Source organism: Lathamus discolor, chromosome 4 (genome assembly GCF_037157495.1).
Source record: "Lathamus discolor isolate bLatDis1 chromosome 4, bLatDis1.hap1, whole genome shotgun sequence".
Classification (NCBI taxonomy): Eukaryota; Metazoa; Chordata; class Aves; order Psittaciformes; family Psittacidae; genus Lathamus; species Lathamus discolor.
In genome coordinates this window covers 72,430,822-72,454,500 of record NC_088887.1, presented here as the reverse complement: position 1 = coordinate 72,454,500, position 23,679 = coordinate 72,430,822, and the positions used below count along the sequence as shown (strand labels likewise).

Sequence of the window (23,679 nt, the reverse complement as noted above, 5' to 3'; positions counted from 1 at the left end):
TGACATTTTAGGCCTGGCACTCCCTCCTCGCACTTTCCGGCTTCAGAAAGAGTCAGGCCTGAACCAGACTGACCCCCTGGCATCCCTGGCCCCTCTCAAGTCCCACATCTCCCAAGCCATCCTTTAAGAATGCAGTGCTGAGGAGATGGCTAGCCAGCAGTGACTAGACTATGACAGCAATGTGAGTTTATAACCTGACAACAGAGATTTGACTCCGAAATGGAGCAGATCCCATTATAATCTCTGCACTCAGAGGCAGACTTGAGGTTTAAATAATCTTTGATTGCAGGATAACATCCTGACTGTATTTCAGCTTTACTGAATTTTAGTATACGATCTGTTCCTGGCCTTTCTCAGCTGTGGGATGGAGATGCTCTCCCATGGCCCTGCTTGCTGCTGTAACGCCGCCTCAGTTAATAACACCTGCTGGAGAGACAGCAGCATCTCTTGGCAAACTAAACCTGCACAGTCTCGGGAGTCAAAATCTGCATATGTATAGAGCGCATAAGTAATCATTAATGCATAACACGTCCCCTCTGGTCATTTAAATAAATTATTGACACCAGTGTCGCCAAGCAGTGAACCAGGTGCCACCCCAACTGTAGGTAAGTGTAAATTATCAGAGTGCTTCAAAAGCTCAAAACCTTCTGAAAGCAAAAGAAGACTCACGCAGCAGTGGTTGTAAAGACATGTGCATGCACATACGTGTCTGTGTATGTGCGTATGCATGTATGCACACTTTAATGTTTGTACACCGTCATGTTGTGTCCTTAACCATTTGTTTTAAATGGATCCCTATAGCATCTATATGTGTACGTCCAAGTTTTGCACTTGCCATGCCAATTTTTATTTCCACATAGCCTACAAATTACTTCTGGAAAAGTGTAATCCTGGTTTTATCTCTGTATTTTAAAAATCATTTCCCTGTGTATTATCTCTTTGCAGCTTTATACATTTATGCTTTTACTCTCCAAATGCCTTGACTAGAATGCTATATCCCTGAACAGAAATATATTCCCCCCTGCTATTTTTCTGCAGGAGCCTGGTTCATTCAGAAACAAGGAAAAAAGTACGAATGATGGTTTTTAAATTCCCTGACATGCAGAGCTCAGACAAGCCACAGATGCAAATGCGGAAGGCAAATCTAGTGCTGGCATTACGAAATGACTGGGTTCACTGCACTCCTAAGCCAGCACCTTTATTTAGGCATGGTTGTGAGCTGCCATTTTGATATCATCTCTGGTTTTCTGGACCAGGAACACTGAAGCCAGCATGATACATCTACCACAGCCCCCCATAATACCCAGTCATAAAACAAGTACCCTCTGTCTGTGCTGATCTATGCTTGCTCCCGGAGCTGGCAGCCACAGACAAGCTTGCACATCCATGTCACCGTCAGCACACAAATCTATCCCTTTTGTCATACAGGAGCACCAGGGCCCTGTGCCATTCCAGCAAATGATACTGCTGCCCTCCATGAGGCAGGAGCTTGGTGTTGGTGGGAGGCACCCTGAGATGGAAGGTGCTCTGCCATGTCGGAGCAGCGCAAGGGTAGAGGTATGGTCCTTTTCTCAGGAGGTGAAGGTGGCCCCCAGAGGAGGAGCAGGCAGAAGGTGATATACAAAAGAGGCACGTCCCCCTCCCCTAGGGAGGTCACAAGGGATGCCTGAGGACCAGCATGGGCTCTTTGCACATTCATGGCCTTTCAGCATTACCCTTTCCAGCCCCACATCTGGGCTGTCTCTGTCCCTGGACAGCCAGACAATGGGACACATGTTCCTCCCCACCCCTGTCCCTGATGGCTTGTCAGACCCAAGGGTCCTTTGGGGAGAAGGGATGCTGCAAGTGATGCTTCCAGCAGGGCAGCAGGTAAGATAGGCTTGACCTGGGCAGGAGAGCATGATTTATTTATTAGGAAAAACTTCTTCACCAAAAGGGTGGTCAGGTATTGGAACAGGCTTCACAGGCAAGTGGTGGAACCACCATCCCTAAAAAAACATGTAGATGAGGCCCTTAGTGACATGGTTTAGTGCTGGACTTGGCAGAGCTGGGGGAACGGTTGGACTTGGTGATCTTAAAGGCCCTTTCCAACCTAGCTGATTCTATGGTTCTCTGATTCAGACCCATCTTTTCTGAAGCTCAGAGCAATTTTTTTTAATAAAATCCTCTACTCCCCTCTTTTAATTTTATTTAGATTAAAAACATGGGCAATGTGAATTTCTTAGTTCCTCAATAGATGGGCAGCCAGGAAAAGGTGGAAGCAATGCCTTAACTCCTAGGAAACTTGTGACTCTGCTTCTTAGGTGGCAAAGTAATAAAAACAAACCCAACACTACAAAACAGGCCACTCATATAAAGCTGTATCTGCCATTAAAGAGGACCTTGCTGTCACTCTGTGTCCTAGGCTCTGAGGTCATAAGGGGTTGGCTGTGTCCTTGGAGAAGGCAGCTGAATGCCAACAGCATCGCCTTGCTTTCAAAGTTGTTTTTCCTTTTCCCTATATCCTGGGAAAATCCCTGTGGATTTTACTCTCCTAATGATCAGGATCTGAGGGTATTTGGATGAGATCAGTTCGTGTGGAGGGGGGGGTTGGGAACCAGGTGTGTGTACATGCACGTGTTATCTGTGTCTGGCGGGTTTTTAGTTGCGATTGCAGAAATGGTCTTTCTTTGGGGAGAACACAAAGCAGAAGAGGAGCAGCCAAGAGGCAGATAACCTCACGCTTTACAGTGGCTTGCAAAACAATGAATTTATGTGGCTATAAAATGCTGCTAAATCCTTAGCTTGCCAGCTCATGAACATCTTGGGGAACTGGAGCTAGTCACCTCCCTGTTTTGCTACCACAGTGGAAGAGCTCCGCACCCACAGTTCCTTTTTGTATTTGGGTTTAACATCTTGCCATTCCCTCTGATTTCTGTGTTAAGAGCAGCCTCGTGCAGGATTGTATGCACCAAGCCCAAAGCTTCACCTCCGAGCACAGCCTGGCAGGCTCGTATTCCTCAGAAAATCCCATCTGCCACCTGCAAGCACCGAACCCCACATGTTTGACAGGGGTTAAGGTTAAACTCAGTCCTGGGTTAGATTTCTCTAACCTCTGCAGAGTACATTAAATGGCAAAAATATCTGGCATGGAAATGTTGCCAACTAGAGAATAGAAACCAAAGTCCTGATGAAATAAATGGTTGGGGGAAAGGTGTTTGCAAAATCCTGGGCTACTTGCCCTGAGCCCTTGGTTGAGTGGTGGCACAGCATAAAATAATCCAAGATTCCCAGGGTCTGTGTAATACACAGCATCAAGGGAGACTTTTTCTGTGCTGGAGGAAAGGGAAAAGAAGATTCAAGGACTGTCCCCAGCAGTTAGGCACTGGGGCCTGGCTGTTGGAGCCAGCAGCTGGTGCTGCCCTGGCTCGCCACCAGCTAACTTGGAATCTGAAGAGCTGCTCTGAGCAGAGCCTGCCCTGCAAAAATGAGAACATAAAAGCCAAAAGGAAGCCCCCTGAGAGGGAATCTGGGCTGCAGTAGAGTCAAGGCAGGGAACTCTTACCCTCAGTCTGCCCTGGCCCTCGGCAAGCCAGGGACCAAGACTGGCACCGAGGCTCTGCCTAAGTCTGGGCTGGATTGGATCAGTTTGTATTTGGTTGTGGTTCTCAAAGAGAAATTTTATGTCACTATGGAGAGTCTGCATTTTTGGTGGGATTCAAATATTCCTTAACTAGGTGTTGTCTCTTAGCAGAATGAAAAGAGGGTTTTTATTTCATTTTACTTTGCCATTTTAATTTACTCCCATTCCTGTTTAATAACTGGGTAGGGAAATATTAAACAGCTACTGTAAAACTTCTGATAGCATGGCCCCAACTTTCAAACACTATCGGCTGTCCAAGCTGGTGACAGTGGGTGTCTAGGGAGCCCCTTCCAGATTTGGGAAAGGGAAGAGCTGCCTGAATTTGCCCTGTTGAACCTCCTTTCCTCACTAATTCCCACAGGAGGCAGCTTATTAAAGATGAAAGGGTTGGCTGCGAGGGGGTGCAGCCCCCAGTAAATGGATATTAACTCTCTGCCAGCGATTAACAGTGTCAGCTTCAGAGCCTGACAGGTTGCTAGTCCGAAGGGGCAGGTACAGGCAGGGCAGGCAGGGGCAGGCAGGAGAAGCAAGAACAAGCAGGGCAGGCACGGGCAGGTCGGACTAGCACAGACAAGCATGGGCAGGAGCCGCCGTGACCGGGCAGGACGGGCCCTGGCGAGGCACTCACGGGAACACCTGACGCCCATCCATCCAAACGGGGTTTGGGCGATAAAACACGTCCGGTCTGGGAACCTGCCCCCAGTTCCACTGAACGCCACGGCTACGGGCAGGGACAGGACACGGTGCTGGTGCCACCTCCGCTCCTCGGGGCCGCGCACACCAGGAGCTCTCACCAGGGCGGCTGTCCGGCAAATGCAGGCTCTGGGCTGCGTTGGGAGCGTGCCGTGGGGTCCTTTTTATTTCTCCCGCCCCCCACGGGACAGACGTGCTGATTCCCCCTGCTTGCACCTAGCGCTGCCTTCTCCCCTGCCCCCCCCCCCCCCCCAATTTCTATCCCAACGCTCTAAAAACAGCACCCTGCAAAATGCGCCGGCCCCGCTGCCCTGCGTGGCCCTGTGGACGAAGACGCTCAGGGACGGGGTCGGGGAGGAGCGTCCCAGGTTTGGCCGCTCGTCCCAGGGCAGAGGCGGAAAGACAGCTCTCCCCCCACAAAAATCCCTCTTTATTTCAACGGTTTGGGTTTGGTCTCTGCTCGCTTTCTCCTGCCCGCCGAGAAGCGAGCTGCCGAGCTGAACCCGCTCTGCGCCGCGACGCAAGCCCCGCTGCTGCACAGCCACGCTCGCAGCTGAAGGTGCTGCCGCGGGAGAAGTTCCGGTTATCCCAACTGCGTCGCCAAGACCGCTCCGCTCTACTTTTCGACCCGGAGAGACTGGATATGTTCGATATACTCGCTTAAGAGCTTTAATATTAAAAATACTTAGCAATTAAACCCACTCCGCGTCCCGACTGCTCTGCGCAAGTGGAGCTCCTCTCCCCCCTCCGAGTCCCAGCTGATACACAGACACCATTTTTTCCCCGCTATTTGTGTGAATTCGGGAACCTCCGGAAATCCCCGGCACTTGCACGATTCCCGAGCTGTGTTTTCCGGGTTTTCCACGCACACATCACACACCCCCCTCCCGTGTTTTATCACCCGGGTCCGAGCGGCCCCGCAGCCGTGCCACAGCCCCGGGGTGACAGTAGATTTGCGGCGACCCTCCCGCTATCTCTGGGTCTCCTTCCCTCGCTCCCCTACGGTCCGGGCCTGGGCCGACGGGAGACCCGAGATGCCCGACGGCACGATGAAGGGCGGCTCCGCCGCGGGTGACATCTGCACTCTCCCCTGCACCTGCCTTGCCCCGGGTCCGGGATCTTGCCGCGATGGAGATTAAATCGCCCCCCGCTCCACTCCCCTGCCGGTAGAAGCTGGCCCCGGCAAGTACCGGCTGGGCCGCTCGCCCCGTTCCCCTCTGCGGGTTTCCGTGGGGAAGGGCCGGGCCAGCTGGGGGGCGGGGGGGGGGCATCTTTGCAGGTGAACAATCAAAATGCCTGCAGCGCGTGAGGATCAGGAACGAGGGTGTCGCCAGGGCCGAGGCACGGTACCCTGCCCATATACATCCCTACCCGCGTCCTCGGCCTTCGGTTTTTCCCGTGGGCCCCTATCCCGGTGCCCACCCGCGACTGGCTGTGCGTGGAGCTTGCAGGTGTGCTGTCCCTTCCAACAGGACTTCAACCCCCTCAACCAAGCCTTGGGAAGGAGGACAGCCGACGGGGACAGACCCCCCAAAACTGTCCCCGCTCCCAAACCCCACCAAGCCTCGCGGGATCCAGCCCAGCCCGTGGAGGGCTGCAACGCCCCTCTCTCCCTGGGGCTGCCCGGGGTACTGCCCCTCACCGCGCCGTCTGGCCCAGCCTCTGTGCGCAGCGCAGCGCTGCGGCCTCCGCTGCTGCCTCCTCTGCGGCGGGAGAAAAGGGCTGAGGCTGTCGCCTGGGGGCAGCCGTGGGGCGCCCCACGCGTGGCGCTGCCTCTCCGTGGGGGAAAGGCGATGACAAGGCGTTGGCTGCGGGGCGAAGCGAGGAGGCCTGATTGGTTGGGGGTTATTAGTCCTTTCCCCCCCCCCCTCCGGCGCTCCTGTTCACCCGCGTCCAAGGCTTTTCCTGCCCCTTACCCATTCCTTTTCTTGCTTCGAGCCCCAAAAAACGAAAGCCTCCTTGCTGCCCCACCCCCCTCACCCACCCCACCCCACCCCCCCCCCCGCCTCCTGCAGCGCAGAGCTCCGCCGGTCCGGCCCCCCCTCCCAGCATCCTCACTGACTTTCGTGCACCCCCACTTCCAGCCCGGCTCCGGGGGCCCGTATTCTGTGCCCTGCCAAGCCATCCAGGCTGCGGATGACCCTTTTCCTCCCGTTTTCCCCCCACCCCCTTCCCGGCCTCTGTCCCACCCTCCCGTCCTTCCACCCTCCTCCCGGCTTCACGCCCCGGGAGCCGCTGCGGGCCTGGGAGGGATGGGGATGGGTAGGGGACACACACGGGAACGGGGAACCGGCGCCTCGTCCGCTCTGTGTTTGTTTTCCTTTCCCCCCTGAACTCTAGATTAAGACGTGAAGATTACACTTTTATTGTGGCGGCCGAATAATACCACGAGTCAACACACACAGCAAACAAAAGTGCTTGTAGTACATGGCCAACCCCGCTGGGAACCGGGCTGCGGGCTGATGCAAAAATCAAGCTCTTCAGTGCTAATTACAAATAAATGATGATGTGCTCACTAAGTAATTGATTTAATGAAGTTCCTATGAAACTATTAAAACCGGGTAGAGGTCAGGCTGGAGACGCCCCAGAGCGCCCATTGTGGGATGTTTAACTCCGCCAATCTCCTCGGAAAGACATCGGGGCTAATAGGTGAAGTCACAGCTGGTTCGAGCTGACTTTTTGCAGCACCGGCCGGCACTGCCCTCCCCAAACTCGCCCAGCGGCCCGCACCGCAAGTCTGGGGAGGTGAGTCCCCCAGGCACACCCCTGCTCACCCCTCCCTCCCCGCATCCTCTCTCTCTCCCCTCATCATCACCCCGGAGTCCCCTAGTGCGGCGTGCCCCCCGCTTCCTCCCCGGGAGCCCACCCCCGTCCCGTCGAGGCTGCGCTGGGTACTCACTCGCTCGGCCCGGCCGCCTCGCCTGCACCTCAACCAGGCGCCTCCGCGGCTCTCCCCAGCCTAATTAAAGAGGGGGGAAGTGGAGCTCTGAACTTGTGTCTACAACTACAGGGCGGCTGTAATTCCAACCCCCCCTCTGGCCCCGACCCCCCTCTTCCACCCACCCCACAACCCCCCCGCGCACTCACACACACACTTCTTGAAGAAACTTAAGCTAGGATGCCAGGTAGGGTGCTTGGGAGATTTTGGCAAGGTGCCTGGAAGGGGATGTGTGCCCATTTTTCCTTGAAGGGTTTTCTTGTTTGAAAGGCCATTTGGAGCGCTTTAGACGGGCTCGCCGTGTGAAAGGAGGAGGAGGAGGAGGAGAAGGGGAACACAGACATTAAGGAGAAAAAAAAAATGAAGAAAATCCGGCTATTGGATTTCCCAGCCCCACGCTCAGCTCTGCCCCCACTCCTCGCCCCTCGGGCAGGGCAGAGAGGAGTTTCCCCCCGTCCCCCTCCCCCATTGAGGAGGGCCCCTAACACGGCCCTAGCTCTGAGCGCCCTTTGGAGGCAGTGGGCCCCCGCTGACTCCCGTGGGGAATGGGTGACATCCCCATCCCCTCCTCCACCTGCCAAAGGACCTCTCTGTCCCCCTCGCGTTTAACACCCGGTGCCTTTAGCAGGTCGCAAACGAGTCGGGGAAAAAAAGCAGAGCCGCCCCCCAATTTGCGGCCCCGCCGTTGGCTTTGCTGAGCGCGGAGGCGATGCCCCCCACGGGCAAAGCCCGCTTGGCCTCCAGCTCTTTCTGGCGGCTCCGGGGGCTGGGTACCAGAGCCGCTCCACCGGAGCTCGGCCGGAACAAGGGCAAAGGGACTGGGCCAGGGAACGGCTTCTCCCCAAAATGCGGGGTGCTTCTTGGGGTGTGTGGGGGGGATTTGTCTGGGCAGCCGCTCCCTAAATAGGGAAAGGTAAATGCAAGCGGGGGCAAGGTCCCCAAACCTCTGTTTGTCCCCATAGCTGCCGGGGACTCTGCCCTCTCCCGCCCTACTGCCCGGCGTGCCCGTCGGGGGTGGGTGCCCCCCAAATTTAGGGGCTCCCATAAGCGCCAGCAGCTGCTTGCCTGTGGCAGGGGTGCAGCCGGGCACACGCCGCGGCTCCCCACCCGTGTGCTCCTCCCGCTCGCCTGCAGGATTTTGGGGAGGGATGCTTTTTTCTGTCTTTTTTTTTTTTTTTTTCCCCTTTCCTTTTTTCCCCGTGGAAAACGATTAATTTGAAACAAATTAAGCTCGCCCGCCTCTTGTTTGCCAAACAGGCTGTTGGCAATGTGCAAACAGGCTTTCACCCCGGCGCGGTGCCCCTGCTCCGCTCCCCACCGCCCGGCTCCAGCCCTGCCTGCCGCACCCTCCTCCTCTTCCTCCTTCTCCTCCTCCTCCTGCCCCGCCGTCTCCTCCTGGCCCTACAACACTACTTGATTACTATCTCCCCGTCTCCCTTAACGCACGATCCGGGGTTTCTCTTCAGCCTCTAAATAAGAAGTGACACATGCAGCACTAAACCAACGTGTGGGGAGAGCTGCCGACTGAGGCAGGGGGGAGGCTATTGAGGGGAGCGCTGCGAAGAGACAAAGCTGGGGGCTAGTGGAATCAGATGCAGCCCTTAATTAACACCATCTTAAATAGTCCAACAGGCACTGAAGACAAAGTTGAAGAAAGACTTTAAGGCTGAGTGCCCCTCGACAAGCTCTTTTTTTTTTCCCCTCGTGTCATTCAATATTTAATGCACTGTGCTTATAATGCTACTACTGGTGCTCCTTTCTCAGCAAGTACATTATTTTTTCACGGTGCCCATGGCCAGGGAAAACCCTTTAGGCAAAGAAAATCAAAATGTTTGTTGTTTTGGATGACTTATAACTCTTGTTTAACACAAGCACTTTCAAGAAAGTATAACAGGCGCAGCCTCTAAAGCAAACAACGAAATCCTTGTGACAGAGTAGGACACAAAAAGCACATTGTGTTATGGACTATCCCTTTTCTCTCCTGCTAGATGGGTGCCTGTCTGAGGCTGAACACCACGATGCCATTTTACTTTTGAACTATTGTTTTTGAGTTATGCCATGTGGTCAAAAGGAGAAGAAGGGAGGTTGTTTCCAAGCTCATAAGACAAACGAGTTGCCTTTCATTGAACTACCCCAGAGCTCCTTTAAAACGAGGTTTAAATGTCACCTCCATGTTTTTAATGGACACAGGGCTTCAGGGGCGACCCTTCAAAGCGCCTTCGTAATAAACGACCCTTATTAAATATGTCTCTGCCTGGGAAAAACACTTGGCAGAGGAGAAAAAAGGGGGAGTGAGAAGGGGGGGCTCCAGCAGGGGCCGGGCCGAGCGGAGCAGCGCTCCCACTCCCGGTGCCTGCCGTCGGGGGGGACACAGGGGGTACACCCCTCGTCCCAAACCCCCTTTTCTGCCCCCCCCCCAAAAAAAAGAAAAGAGGCTGAGTGAAAGGTTGGGCTGTTTTCCTCCTGACTTCTTTTTGTCCTGAGGAGAGCGGCGTCTGCGAGTCTGAGCTGGGAAGTTACTGATTTGCAGGCTGCATGTTAAGGCAGCCCATGTAAGTAATTTCTGCGGGCATCCCGGCAAAGGAGAACAAATCGTTGACAAAGGCGAGCCCTTTCAATTCAGCAGCGTCGTTAGGGAAACCAAAAAGTATTCTTCCTATAATAAGTTCCACTTCAAAGGATTTCTCATTCAACGGTGACTGCTTCGCACTTTTATTAAGTCCGGGCTTTTTCACTTGGCGGAATCATCTGTTTGGTTATTTTTCATCGTGTTTATTTTTCACCATTCACACAGTACTTGTATTAAATAAACAAAGAACAATCGCTCTGCAAATAAAAGTGCTTAGGTGGGGGGAAAAAAAGAAGGAGGGAGGCAGCGGAGGAGGAGAAGAGCTAGAGATGGAGCTTCTTCCCCCCTTATTTGTTTATCTGCTGAAGTTGGGGATGGGGGGGGGGGGGGTCCTGAAAAAGGGAAGGGGGGTTGGGAGAGAGACCAAAAAATATAAGACGTTCTGATGAAGTGAAAATTGACTGCGCTAACACGGCATGAAACTAAAGGTCAATGCAACTGTATCTTAATAGAGTGTCTCGAATCGAGGTGGACTATTTTAAATGCAGCTTGCTTTTGGTGCGCTCATTGCCATAGCAATCCTAACGCTCCATGTTGATGTACCATAAAAGCAGTAGTTTGAATTTCAAAGAACCTGCCTTTGAACTTCTCTCTGCCTGATTAGGCGCTTGCGTGGGGTGTGTGTGTGAACCGCGGGAGCGGGGTTTTGGGTGCCGGCGGTGCGCGGGGGGCAGCGCCCCGCGTGTCCGTGTCCGCGGCTGCGTGCCCGAGTGCGAGTACGAGTGTGAGTGAGCCAGCACACTGTCTGACCCCTCCTGGTCTGCTCTGCCACCAGGAACGGGGGGTGACAGCCCATCCTTCCCAGCGCTTCACAACTCCTCTAGCAGCACGAAACGCGGACCAACAAACCCCCCCTCCGAAAAATATCCATGAGTATCCCTCACCACCCTCAAAAAGCAAAGCAACGACTTTCCCCAGGTGGGGGACTCCCCCTGTGAGCATTTTCCGCCCATGGTGGGTGTGTTGCTGGGGAGCTGCCCTGTGGGTCCCCCATTTATTCCCCCCCCCCCCCCCCATGCCATTTCCCACACTCCCCAGATTTCTTCTCCCCTTCAAAACTCTGCTAGCGCGGCTGCAGCCTTTAAAGGGCCGAGGGGCAGAGATGGTGTGTGGCGAGATGTCTCCCAGCCCCAACTACAAAGGTAGATGATTTAAACAGTGTTTGCTAGGACCCCGTTTCGCCTAGGAAAAGATGAAGTCTTTGATGATGGCCAACTCGGTGTCAATAAGTGGCTTTCTTTGAGCCATATTCAGATGGGAACGTCTTGCTTTGCCAATTGCCATAGAAATCCTAACACACCATGAAGATTGTCCAAGCGCCAAGCCTTCCGTTCTGGGCTAAATTACTTTGAAGTGGGGCAGGACGTGCACTGGTCAATGTTAACTCTATAGAGCGGGCAGGGAACACTAGGAGAGAGGGGCTGGGGAGGGGGAGAGCCCAAAATAAGAAGGGGAAACTTGTTTTAGACACTCTATACAAGGTTCTGCTCATTGTCAGATATCTTTTATCTTTTATATTTCCCATGAATGATTCATGTCTCGGTGGCTTTGTGTCGCCCTCCTTTTCACAAGAAACTTCATTAGGGAGCTATAAGTTTTCCCATTGATTGGAGCCCTCATTTATGAGTGTTTTTCTGCTTCGTATGTTAGTTATTGTCATTCTGCTTGAAACAACTCTTTGCAACCTGTTTCACCTTTACCACGTTTAACAAAACTGACTTAAAAAACACTCTAACCTTTTGGTGAAACTGTTCTTGACATTTGGACCAGTCATTTTCGAGCGCTGGTAAATTGGGAGGTGGGGAGGAAGGGGTATCATCCCGGCCTACTTGTATTTATTTTATTAAAATATAATTTTTAAAGAATGAAATAACCCTGATAATCCTGGAGGATGCTGACACACGACTCTGGCCAGATTTTTTCCCAATATCGGGTTTCACTCAGTTTTCCTCTCTCGAAAGAGAAATTAGTGTCCTCCTGAAAACTTTCTTTTTCCTTCCCCCCCCCCCCCCCCTTCTTCATTCCAGTGGATCTCCTGGCGTTATTTGTCGCCTGACCTGACTCTGTATTTCAGAATAATCTTCTGTCATACGGGTTTGCTACTATGGCTTCTACTACAGAGTAGTGCTACTCAGCTTACTAAGATCTGCAAGAGGAGGCTGAGAGGAGCATATTTTTCGTTTCTCCAACAGAAATATTGCAATTTCAATTGACTTGATACTTTGATTAACTGTCCTTGACAGAAATTAACAGTTTCGTGTGGATAAAGGATAAATACTTACCTTTTCTCACTTTTCTCCGTGTCTTTATCTATCTGTCTATCTATCTATCTATCTATCTATCTATCTATCTATCTATCTATCTATCTATCTATCTACCTATCTATCTATCTATCTATCTGCCTCTCTGTCTGTCTGTCTCTCTATCTATCATATCCGTCTGTCTATCCGTCCCTCTTTTTCCCCTGCGTATGGAAAGCCAGCAGCAGAGCACCCAATTGCTGCATCATGAGGCGGCAGCCCCCCAAATCCTGCCTGTGTGTTTCTCCTTCCCCCCCCTCCCCATTATCCCGGTTGACTTCCAGGGACAAGCACCCGCGAGAGTACAGCTTGGGGCCGCCGGGGGGAAGTAGGGACTCCTGGGCCCTGAGCATCCTCCCTCTGCGTGGCTCCAAACAGAAACGCAAATCCGAAGAAGAACCTTATTTACTCACACGTTTCGCTGGGAAGAAAAAACCCAGAGTATCTCAGCCACCCCCCAAATCTCCCAGTGCTGCTCCCGCACCCTGCGAGGCTGTGGCTGGATCTGACTCTAGCTACTGATCCCGGGGGGGGGGTGGTGGTATTTTGGTCTATCTCTGCCCCTCGTCTGTCAGTAAGGCACATGCAATACGTAGAAATAATATTTTTTATTAATTTGCATGATTTTTTTTTTTTGGTTGTTGTTTCTGATGGGGTTTACAGAGATGAAAAAAAAAAGATAAATTCGTATTATTTCATTTCGGAGGTATCATGTGTCATAAAATGGATGGCCAAGTGTGTGACCCTGCGTGTAGCAAGTACATAAAAATAGTGGCATATCCCCTCGAGCCATAGTTTATAAACCCTGCCATGTAGTAATGTATAGTGCAATCTGTTGTTGAAAAAACAAAAAATGCATAAATTAAAAAGTTCGTTTAGAAATCAGCACCAAAATATCTCTGGTAAGATTACATAAATTATTCTTTAAAAAGTCCATACTTTACTTTATTATTTTTCTATTTATTCAAATGAGCTTGGGGAAAAAAACCGAATAAAAAGCAAATCGAACGAACTTTAAAAAATTATTTTCTATTCAAGTCTCCTGTTTGTTTTCAAAGTAACGCCTGTGTTTCGGTCCAACACAACAATATGAAGACAACGTTTAAAAGCTTCCAGAGTGACAGCACCATGCACTGTACTAATAATATAATATCTCTATGAGCTATATATATATACACCAGCACCAACACACCGCACGGAGGACATGCAGGAAGAGACTGTTCCACATTACATCGTTCGTTCAAGTCAGGTGAAAAATATAATGGTTTTTTTTCTTTTTTTTTGCCTTCTTTTTATACAAACCACAGCAACAACCACCTATCGCCAAAATTAGGGAGAGAATTCTTTGGTGTGCTCTGTACTCTTCCAGGAAAAGTAAAAGGAGGGGGGGTGTAAAAGGGATGATGTCAGAAAATAAATTAATTCTACTATACAAAATAATCGCGTTCACATACACGTTATTAACAATGACAAGACGACATCCACCATTCACGGCACACAAACCACATTTCCACAAGCCCGGGGGGATGGGGGGAGAGGCTGCAGTTGCTCCTCTCGGGGTCTCTGAGGAGGAATTAGCACTCTTTAGGTTATTTGCCCCCCCCGCTCCTGATGGACGGGTGATGGGTGTAGGTGTCCCTATCCTCCCCCAACTCCCGCCCCACACCCCTCGCCCTCTGGGATGGGCGCTAGGAGGTGAGGTTTAGGGGGGTGAAGAGCACCCTGACCCCGCAGGCTTCTCTCCGCCGCCCCCGTTTCTTCCCCGTAGCTCTGGTCCCCTGCTCTCTGTTGATTCCACCCGGCCACCGCAGGGAGACAGTGAACAGGTTGAGAGAGGAAATAAACCTAAAATTTATAGTTACATATAAAATAATAATTAAAAACTCATACCCCATCCCCGCACCCACCCCCCCCCCCCTCGCCAGGCCCTGGGGGGGGTCTTCCCCCTCCCAACCCCGAACTGACTACACAGGAGGCTGGAGGGAGCAAGAGGCAAAATCTTCCTCTGCGAGTCGAACTTTAATATAATAATAATAATAATAATAACCAGAGTAATAAGAAAGCCAACCCCAAGAAAAGGGGAATTAACTGTCAGTTTCTGCGTGTTTGGTTGGTTTTTTAAGGAAAACCCCAAAATGTATCACAGTATCGCAGCTGTCAAATAGCACCGGTTTCTTTCATTCTCCAGCTCCATTTTAGGAGCCCTACATGTACAAACCGTGGAGGAGCGGTAAGGGAGTGCTGCATCTTTTGTCCCTTCCCTAAATCGTTTTCACATGGTTACGGCTAAGGGAGAAAGAAAGAAAGAAAGCTGGAGAGAAAACGCCGAGTCCAGGTGGGACCCCACAACTCCGGGAGAAGCCAACAACTACAAAGGAGCTGAGCTGCAAGAGGGGTGGGAAAATGGTTTTATTTCATTTTATTTGAAGGGATGTGTAACCTGTCCTCGACTGGCCGGAGCTTCGGCAGGTGCTGCTTTACAGTCTGGAGGCCTCTGCAGACCCGGTGCTTTACCCAGGCTGGAGAGGAGGCACTGGGGGGGGGCAGCTCCAGGATTTTAAAAGCCGCTGCAGGGAATGGCAGGGCCCTGCCTGCCCCTGCTCAATGGTCAAGAGCAGCCCCGCACGGGCAGGGTGGGAGCCAGGCGTCTCCTTTGGCACTGCCCCCCTGCGAAGCGTGCGGCTCGGGTTGCTGGGTTGGCCCAGCGCGGCGTTATTAACGCTGCTTCTTACCGACAGGGAAAAAAAAAAAGGAAAAAATTAAAAACTCCGAGTCTCTTTAATTAAATTAGTTACCGTACAAACACCATAGGGTTTCGTACACGGAATAAATAGCGCGAGGCAAACCTGATGGCACTTCCACGCCAGACCCCCCCCCTTCCTTCGCTCCCGGGCAGCTTAGGTCAGTGCGGCAGGGCCGGAGACCCCAGCGGCACGGCACAGCTCAGCCCGGCCCTAGGGAGCGGTTCTGCCCCCCGAGGTCCTGTGGGGCTCGTCCCCCTCGGAGGTCGGGGAGGTGTCGCGGCTGGAGGGGGTGCGGGGCCGTCGGGGAGCGCCCCCGGCCTGACAGACGTACCACTCGCTGAGGTCGGTGACCGGTGGGGAGAGGGCGGCTGCTGGGCCGCGGGGCGGTTCGGCGGCCAGGGCAGCCTCGGAGGGGAGCGGCCCGTCGGGGGGGCCCGCCGCCGCCGCCGTGTAGCCCTGGGAGCCCAGCGGCGGAGAGGGCGGAGGGGACTTGCAGTGGATCTTCATGTGCTTCCGCAGGGAGCTAGGGTGGGTGTAGGACTTGTCGCAGCCGCGGATCTTGCAGTAGTAGGGCTTGTCCGAGGTGTGGACGTGGGAGTGCTTCTTGCGGTCACTGCTGTTAGCGAACTTCCTCTCGCAGCCGTCGAACTCGCACTTGAAGGGCTTCTCCCCTGCCGGGACACAGCAACGGCACCGTTACCGGGGTAGGGGGGGAGGCACAGCCTTGTCCGCAGCACCGGCAGCCCCTGCGGAGCGAGCAGCAGGGCAAAGCCTCCCCTCCTTCTTCCCCTCTTTTCCCTTTTTTCTCCCCTCCCTCACGACAGTCGCGACATGCCCGAGACTTCCGACTTTCCCCCCGTGTTTCGCAAACCGTGCAACGCGGCTGGCGGTCCCCAAACCGGGAGCCCCGGGCTGGCAGCGGCAGCGGGGCCGGGCCTTGTTTGCCCCGCGCACACGAGGAACCTTCATTACGGCTCTAATGACCGAGCCCAAACAAAACCCCTCAATGCCTTTGCCTCCGAGGGCTGGCGCTTGCCGGCAGCCCGGCTCTCCTGGCACATCTCCTGAGTAATCCTTTCCCAGTGGGGCACTGTTCTGTGGGAATAATTAGTCGGGGTGGGGGGTGGGGGAAATACAAGTAACACCTGTTTAAGAATCCTGGCATAAAAAGGGAATATCCTGGTATAAAGAGGGAGCGAGCATCCTGGTATAAAGATGAAGCACCCAGCAGCCCGTACTGGGGACCGGCAGGTTGTGGGGGGACACCAGCCCGGACACCGGTGATGGTTACCTCAGGCTAATTTGGTTTTAAAGAAAATCTCTGTCCGGTCTATTTTAAGAGCTTTACACTTTGCGAAAGAGTTAAAGGGGTTGTGAAAATCAGCCCGGGGCGTGTTTACTTGGCGTACCTTTCACACAAACACACCCGGCTCCCGACGTACCATACCCTGGGACATATATGTGTATGTTCTGGCACATACAGACGTACCCCGGACCGACCCTTCCCCACAGATCCCATTCCACAGAACAGGGCTCAGTAAATGCTTAGCGCTGAGAGACCAGAGTTAAAAACTAAACTTGCCGGATCCCTGCACTGCCCACGAAGGAGAGTTTCTTACAGCAACTTGTTCTTCTTCCCCTGCCACGTTACCCATGAACCCGGAGTAAACAGACCTGCACCGATAACCCCTCTCACGACTGTTGCGACTCTTGAGTCAAAAAATGCTGTCTGGTTAGGCATGGCCGATGGGTATTTTCTGGTCTGTTTTGCTGTGAGCACTCGGAAATAACAACCCTGCAGGTCTCTCGGTGGATATTTTCTTATTTTTCACCAGGCGATTTTTACTGCTCCTTCCATTTGTAAAATCGCATCGCGTTTAGCAAGAGAATAACGGGAAAATAAAACGATTTTTATGTTTTAAAGGTAGCTATTTCTTGGCTGTTACTATAAAAACATGTGCCTCCGCAGCTGACTTATACGTCAACTTTTTTAATTAAAATCCGCTCACCTACCAGCGAAGTGGGACCAATTGAAAGAGCAAATTTATCTTTAATATATATATATACGTGTTTGTAAAAAGATGGTAAGAAAATGTATCTCGTGGGGTTTAACTGGATTTTCCACGAGCATGCTCCCACTCCAACCGAGACAAATCTCGAGTCACTTCGTTTGTTCATGAATCATTGTTTTTCCTGGAGAAATAAAGCGAATCTACCGGATTCTGCCCGTATTACCGCAGAGATGCAGGCTTACCCGTCCCCAGACTCAACCTCCCCTCCAAGCTTAACTTCCCCTGAGGGATGCTCCTACCCGCCCAAACTGCCTCCCCCTCCTCCGTCGAGGCTTTAGGAAGTGCCTTCCCCCATGGGATCACGCGTGGGGACCCACCCGGGGGCTGCGCATCCGTCGAGGGGATGAGGGAGGGAGGCAGGACCCGAGGTACCGCTCTCTCTCGGGACCCTCGAGGGATGCATAACCCCCGGGTGGATCCTCCTCGCCAGCCTCCGGATCGCGACGATCCAATTCCACATAAATCCAGAAGCGGGGAAGATGCCGGAGTGTCCCTGGCACGCTGACGAGGGCGTCACGTCAGAGTTTAACCATTTGTAGGTGGTTTCAACCCAAGAAAGAGGTTGAGAGGCCGGGAGCCGTCCCCTGACTCCTCCCGGCAGCAGCGGTGCCAGCGGCGGGGGCGTGGGAGGGAGGGCACCGAAAGGCTTTGGGGTCACTTTTGGGGGGGAAGGGATGATGTCTTCGTGGGGGAAGCCTGGCCATCCTGAGTACCTTCTCAGCGAGGGGGCAGCGATTTTGTAGGAGAGGGTGGGTCGCATTCCCGTTAGCATGCACCCGGAGCGGGGACAGCGTTTTGTCCCCAGAATAGGGACAGGGCTGCAGGGCGCGGTGTGATTCTTTCGAGGAAAAGAAGGGGGGGAAAAAACAGCGAGCAAATGCCTCCTGAATTACTGACATGCTCTTCTTCCTGCAGGATTACCAGAAACACGCAAAATCCCCTAATAATACAATAACGGTGTTATCACTTCCCCCTCTCCACCCAAAAATGCCAAAAAACCCCGAATAGTTTGTAAATCTCTTTTGCTACCAGGTTGCACATGACTAAATTAAAGCCAAGGTGGCAAAATCACAGTAATTAATCCAATCGGGACGGGCAGAGGATTTGGGATCCCCCTTCCACCCAAAGGCTGTGCCTGAGGAAGGAGTCACGTCCCTTCGCCTTCCCGTGGGTCGTGTCATTCGAGGTGGGCTCTCGCCACCCACCCGGAGGGCTGCTTTGTTGCAACTGCCCTTTCTGCATGGAAATAGCCCCCCCCTAATCCTTCGACTCACGCGTGGGCACCCTCCCGCGGTCTGAAAACGCCTCGCAGAAAGGGGGACCCCTCTCCTCCAGCCCTTCGCGAGGTGCACAGGACCCGAGGAGCTGCGGGTGCCCCCCGACTGCAAACTCCTCCGAATTTCCTTTGCAAGAGGCCATGTCCCACAAAGGGCCTCGGGGCAATACTGGACCACAGCTCAGAGGTGCATATTCAAGTTATCTGTGGGAGGAGTGTCGTTTTCCCGCTGAACCCCTCTGCCCCCACCCCAAGCATCCCCCGAACGCCCACCCCCTCCTTGGAGCTGGGATGGAAAAGCAGTTGAGAAGCCTAGAAAGGTCCGCAGTGAAGTTTTGTTTTCCAAACTAAAACAGATGGGAAAGGCAGGATGACAAAACCACGGGCCTCCACCATCTAACTGGTTCCGCAGTGCCATTAACACAACAACAACCACCCCTCAAAAAATATGTCAGCCCCCCTCAGGAGAAATCCCCATCCCGCCCCCGCCCGGCTTTGGGAGCAGGGAGCTGGGCATCCTCAGGTCTCCGCAGCTGTATGTGGGCTCATGCCTGACATATTCTGGAGATAAAAATCTATAATCCTTTCCGCCATGGGCCATTTGGTTTTACATCGGAATAACACGTTGCACGGTCGCCGCTTTTCTCTTCCCGAGCAGCACACAATAAATCAAGAAAGCAATTACGGCAACTCCACTTCCTTAAGTGTCCTCCGAGGAATAATATTTGTCTACCGCTATAAATCCCGGCTTCGTTCGTTTTCGGCGGAATTTTTTTTCTTTGCACCCACACCGAAACGCGTATTTCGGGGGTGAGGAGGAAGGAGGAGAGAGGGAAAGAGAAAGGAAATTAAAAAAAAAAAAAAAACAAAAAAAAAAAAGAAAAGAAGGAATAAAAAAGGAAAAAGAAATAAAAGACTTAAATGCTCAAACACACGCGGAACCCCGCGCTTGGTCCCCCCGTCCTCCTGCGCATCCCCCGGGGGTGCCGCTCCCTTCTCCCCGGCCCCCGGAGCCCTGTTGGGTACCCGGACTGCTTTGAAGTTTCCTCCTCAGGCACAAAAAGAGAAGGAAACGTTCCGCCGTCTCCAAGGGCGGTAGAGCCCGGGCACCAGCGGCAGCCTCAGGAGCGCAATCAGTACCGGTAGCCCCGGCGGCACGGGCAGGCCCCGTAGCACCGGCTGTCCCAGTAGCAACGACCGGCAGCGTCGGTATTTCTGGCAGCATCGGTAGTTCCCGTAGGGGCAGTCCCAGCAGCGCTGGTCGTAGGGCAGCCCCCGTAGCGGAGGTATCGCGGTAGCCCCGATAGTATCAGTAGCCCCGAGCGCCGCCGCCGCCCGCAGCTCAAGGGAACTGCGCCCCCAAGAGCCCCCGGCCCCATCTCCTCCGGGCCAAGCGTTATCCCGACCGGCTCCATCCCCAACGACAGAACCGGCAGGAAAAGCAGAACCGTGGTCCTTCGGGAAGCGGAGGGGGAGGTCGCAACACACCCCCTCGCCCCGAGTGCCTCGGGCAGGGGCGAGCGGGCGCTTATCCTCCCCTCGCTCTTCCCCAAGGGCTGCTGTTCGTCTTCCCTCGGCCTCGCGTTATTTCTTATTCGGGGCATTTATTTATCCGGTGGTGCCAGGATGTGAGGAGGTGGGGGGCGGAGGGACCTGCCCAAAGTGCGGGGGGGGGGGGGGATGATGATAGAAGGGGGGACAGGGACACACACGTGTGTGTGCAGGGCAGAGGGGCCGGGTGCGTGTGCGTGGCCCGTGTGCTGCCGAATTACTTATTCATGAAAAAGTCACATGTCCGGCGGTGCGCAGGAGAGGAGGAAAAGAGGAGGAAAGGGGGAAAAAAATGAAAAAGAAGAAAACCCTTACATGGAGGGCGGGGAGGGGGGAAGGCACCCACCTGTATGAGTCCGCTTGTGGATCTTGAGGTTTTCGGAGCGGGCGAAGACCTTCCCGCAGCCGGGGAAGGGGCAGGGAAAGGGTTTCTCTCCCGTGTGCACTCGGATGTGGTTGATGAGTTTGTATTTCGCTTTGAAGGGTTTGCCTTCCCGGGGACACTCCTCCCAGTAGCACACGTGGCTGCTCTGCTCGGGCCCGCCGACGTGCTCCACGGTGACATGGCTCACCAGCTCCTGCATCGTGCTGAAAGTTTTGGAGCAAGGTTTCCTACCGCCCGGTGGCGGCGGAGGAGGAGGAGGCGGAGGAGGCGGCTCCCGGTCGATCCACTTGCAGATCAGCTCTTGCTTGATGGGCTGCCGCATGTAGCGCAGGAAGGCCCCAGCCGCCGCCGCCGCCGCCGCCCCGACGTGGGCATGGTGGTGGTGGTGATGATGGTGGTGGTGGTGGTGGTGTGGATGGGGGTGGTGCGGGTGCCCGTGCCCGGCCGCCGCCGCTGCCGCCAGGTTGAGGTTGACGGAGCCGTAACCTTGCAGCGCCGAGGAGGAGGCGGCGGCGGCCCCGTAGTGAGCCTCGGCGCGCCCGTAGAGCTCTCCGGCGGCGGCCGCCAGCCCCAGCCGCATCTGCCCGTTGAGAGGCGGGTGGCGGCCGGTGGGCGCGCCCTGCTCACCGGGCGGCGGCGGCGGGAAAGCGGCGTGCGCCCCGTCGGCCGCGCCGTAGGTGCCGGCGGCCGAGATGAAGACGCCGTGGGGCGGAGGGTGCGGGAGGTGGGGGGAGCCGGCGGGAGGGTGCTGCTCGCCCAGCGCCCCGTGCACCGCGGCGGCAGCGGCGGCGGCGGGCAGCTCCCGCCGCAAGATGAAGTCCCGGCCTGCCGCCCCCCCCGCCGGGTAGCCCGGGAGGGTGGTGGCGGGCGGCGCGTAAGCGGCGGCGGCGGTGGTGGCGGCGGCAGCGGTGGCGGCGGCGGTGGCGGTGGTGGCGGCGGGCGCAGCGAAGGCGGCGGCGGCGGCGGTGAGCGCCTCGGGAGTGAGCTTGAGGGCGGCCGGCTGCGCCATGTGCTCGGGTCCGAGCGGCGTGAGGGCACCGCCGGGGTCGCCGCCTGCGTCCCCGGGGTGGAGGTGGGCCGCGTGGTGGGGGTGGACGTGGTGGTTCCCCAGCCCCGGGAAGCCTGTCATGTTCTGTTGAGGATGGGGCTGAGCCGCTGCCAAATCTGCTAATCTCAGGGTCGGGTTCCTCTTGCTCAAAGGGGGCTCCATAACGACACAGCCAAGCCCATCTACGCTGGCTGTTGTTATTTTTTTCCCTCTACCCGCCTTCAAAAACATGTATATATTAAGCGGCTCTTTAACTTCTTTTGTCTGCGCTCCTAACTCCGCGCATCCCGGCCCCGCTCTGCCCGCCCGCGATTGGCAGAGCCCTCACCACACTCCGGCGGCGCGCTGGGAGCGACGGCTCGGACACGGCACCGGAGGGATTGGACGGATCCCGATGATTGGCAGCGGATGGGGCCGTGCCATTGGCTCCCTTTCAGGCCGCCGGCGCAGCGGGGATCCGCCTCCGCTGCCCCCCCACTGTCCCGTCGTGTCCGTGTCCCCTCCGCCTCGAAGTAGCACTTGCAAAAACTTCGCGCGGGGTCAGACGGGGCGCACAACCCCCCCCCCCCCCCACCCCACACACCCCCCTCCGCCGACAGCGGGCAGCACGGGCAGCAGCGGGCAGCGCGGGCAGCAGCGGGCAGCAGCTGCAGCTCCCCCGGCGCTAGACGGGGCGCCCCGAGCCGCTGTGTTGGCGTTTGACTGTCCGCGGGATTTTCTCTGCTCGCCTGGGGGCTGCGGCCGGGCTCTGCCCTCGGTTCCCCTCTCTTTTCTCTTACGTCTGGAGGGCCATCATCATTCATTCATCGGCGAGGCGGGAAAGCACACCCAGCACCCCGCACCCACACGAGACGTGTGTGCTCATGCCCAAGGCAACTGAAGGCAACACCAGGGCAGGCAGACAACGTTTTCCTAAAAAGAAGGCGAAAGCGGCGGGGGAGGGTTGGGATGCCTTTCCTTTAAGAAGTAGAAGAATAAGCTGTAGTGGAAGAGGGCTGGAAGAGCACATGTTGGGGAGAAGTTTTGGGAGACAGCGCTCGCTGCCTCCCTGGGGCTTCCTCCTCCCAAGGATCCCCCGCAGCCCCATCCCAGGGCGCCCCGTCAGGGGGCCGCCAGCCGTACCCCCAGCAGCTGCCTCCATCTGAGCCCGAATTCAGCGAGGGCAACCCAGGGATAAAGCGCACCGGAGCATCAGCGCCCCTCAAGGCTTTGGGATGCCGTGGGGGCCGGTGGATTAGGAAATGGGGAGTCTTCGGCAGGGGGGTGTCTGCCAGGAGCTGTTGCCTTCGGAGAAAAGGCAGGGGAAGTATGAATTTCCTAAAGGGAGCACGGGGGGGGGGGGGGGTGGGGGTGGGCCGGGCCGGAGGAGCGATGGGAGCGACCCTGGGGTGCCGGGTATGTTGGTCCTCGAAGGTGCAGCCCCCAAACCGGCCCCTTCCGCACAAAGGAGGATGCTGCCGTTTGGGGGTGCCGAAAAGGCGGGGCCAGGGGTTTCCCTGCCCGGCCAAAAGGGCTGGAAAAGCATTGCCGCGACTTCTCTCTGGGGCTGCGGGAGGAGATGCGGCCCCTTACTGGTATGTCATCCGCTTTCCTGAGGCTGCTCGTCCCACCGGGAGCGCCTGGCGCTCCCGCGCTCTTGGGAGAGAATTCCAAGGACTTCCGCGCGGCATCGGGGGACGCTCCTCCGCCAAACCAGGAGAGGAAACGGGGCGGGGGGTGCCACAGGACACCCCCGTCGCCAAACACACATCCCTCTCCTGTCTTCCCCATTCGGTGAATCTCCCTTGCCCAAACTACATCTGTGCCTCCCCGCTGCTACCCTTTGCAGAGCCCCGTTCAAGGAAGCCCCGTGTCGGTCCGGCATTTCCTGGGCCAGGCTCCAGCCCTCCCCTCCTTCCCTCCTCCCTCCCGCCGCCACTCACGGGGGAGAAACTCGCAGGATTTAGCCCACAGCAGCCAAAAGAGGAAGAAGGTTGGGGGCAAGAGCTGTAGCGCAGGAGGCGCCCCAGAGGTCCCCCTGTCTAAGACCAAGTCCCGCCGGTGCCTCCCGTCCCCGGTGCCGAACCAGTGCCTTGATGGGTGTTTCAGCGATGCTGCAAGGAAAGGATTGAGAATAAATAATCCCCAGGTTTTAAAAGGAGCTGCTCCATGGTTTTATGGAACTGTAAAAACTTCCCCTCGCAAGCTAGCCGTGCGTCTACGCGGGTATTCCTATACGTCTATTTTCTATACGTGCATCCAAACAGGATTCCAAATTCTCCCCAAATTCTGTTCACCGAGGTCCCGAGATACCATGGTTTGATGGGAGATGCTGTGGAGGTGAAGAACAGCTTCGCGGCCCCGCGGTCTCTTGCGCATGCCTCCGCGTCCCGCTCTTGTTAAACGCAGCGTGATATGTATCTGTCATCGATTTAATATGTC

At 55.2% G+C, this 23,679-nt stretch overlaps 1 protein-coding gene across 1 annotated transcript; it reads right to left on the bottom strand.

Moving 5' to 3' along the window:
- Positions 1–15,136: 15,136 nt before the first annotated feature.
- ZIC5 (Zic family member 5) lies at positions 15,137–21,489 on the bottom strand. The gene is given in 4 exon segments (XM_065675785.1): positions 15,137–15,597; positions 20,172–21,068; positions 21,071–21,165; positions 21,167–21,489. Coding segments are annotated over 4 exon segments (1,776 nt in total).
- Between the last annotated feature and the right edge of the window lie 2,190 nt (positions 21,490–23,679).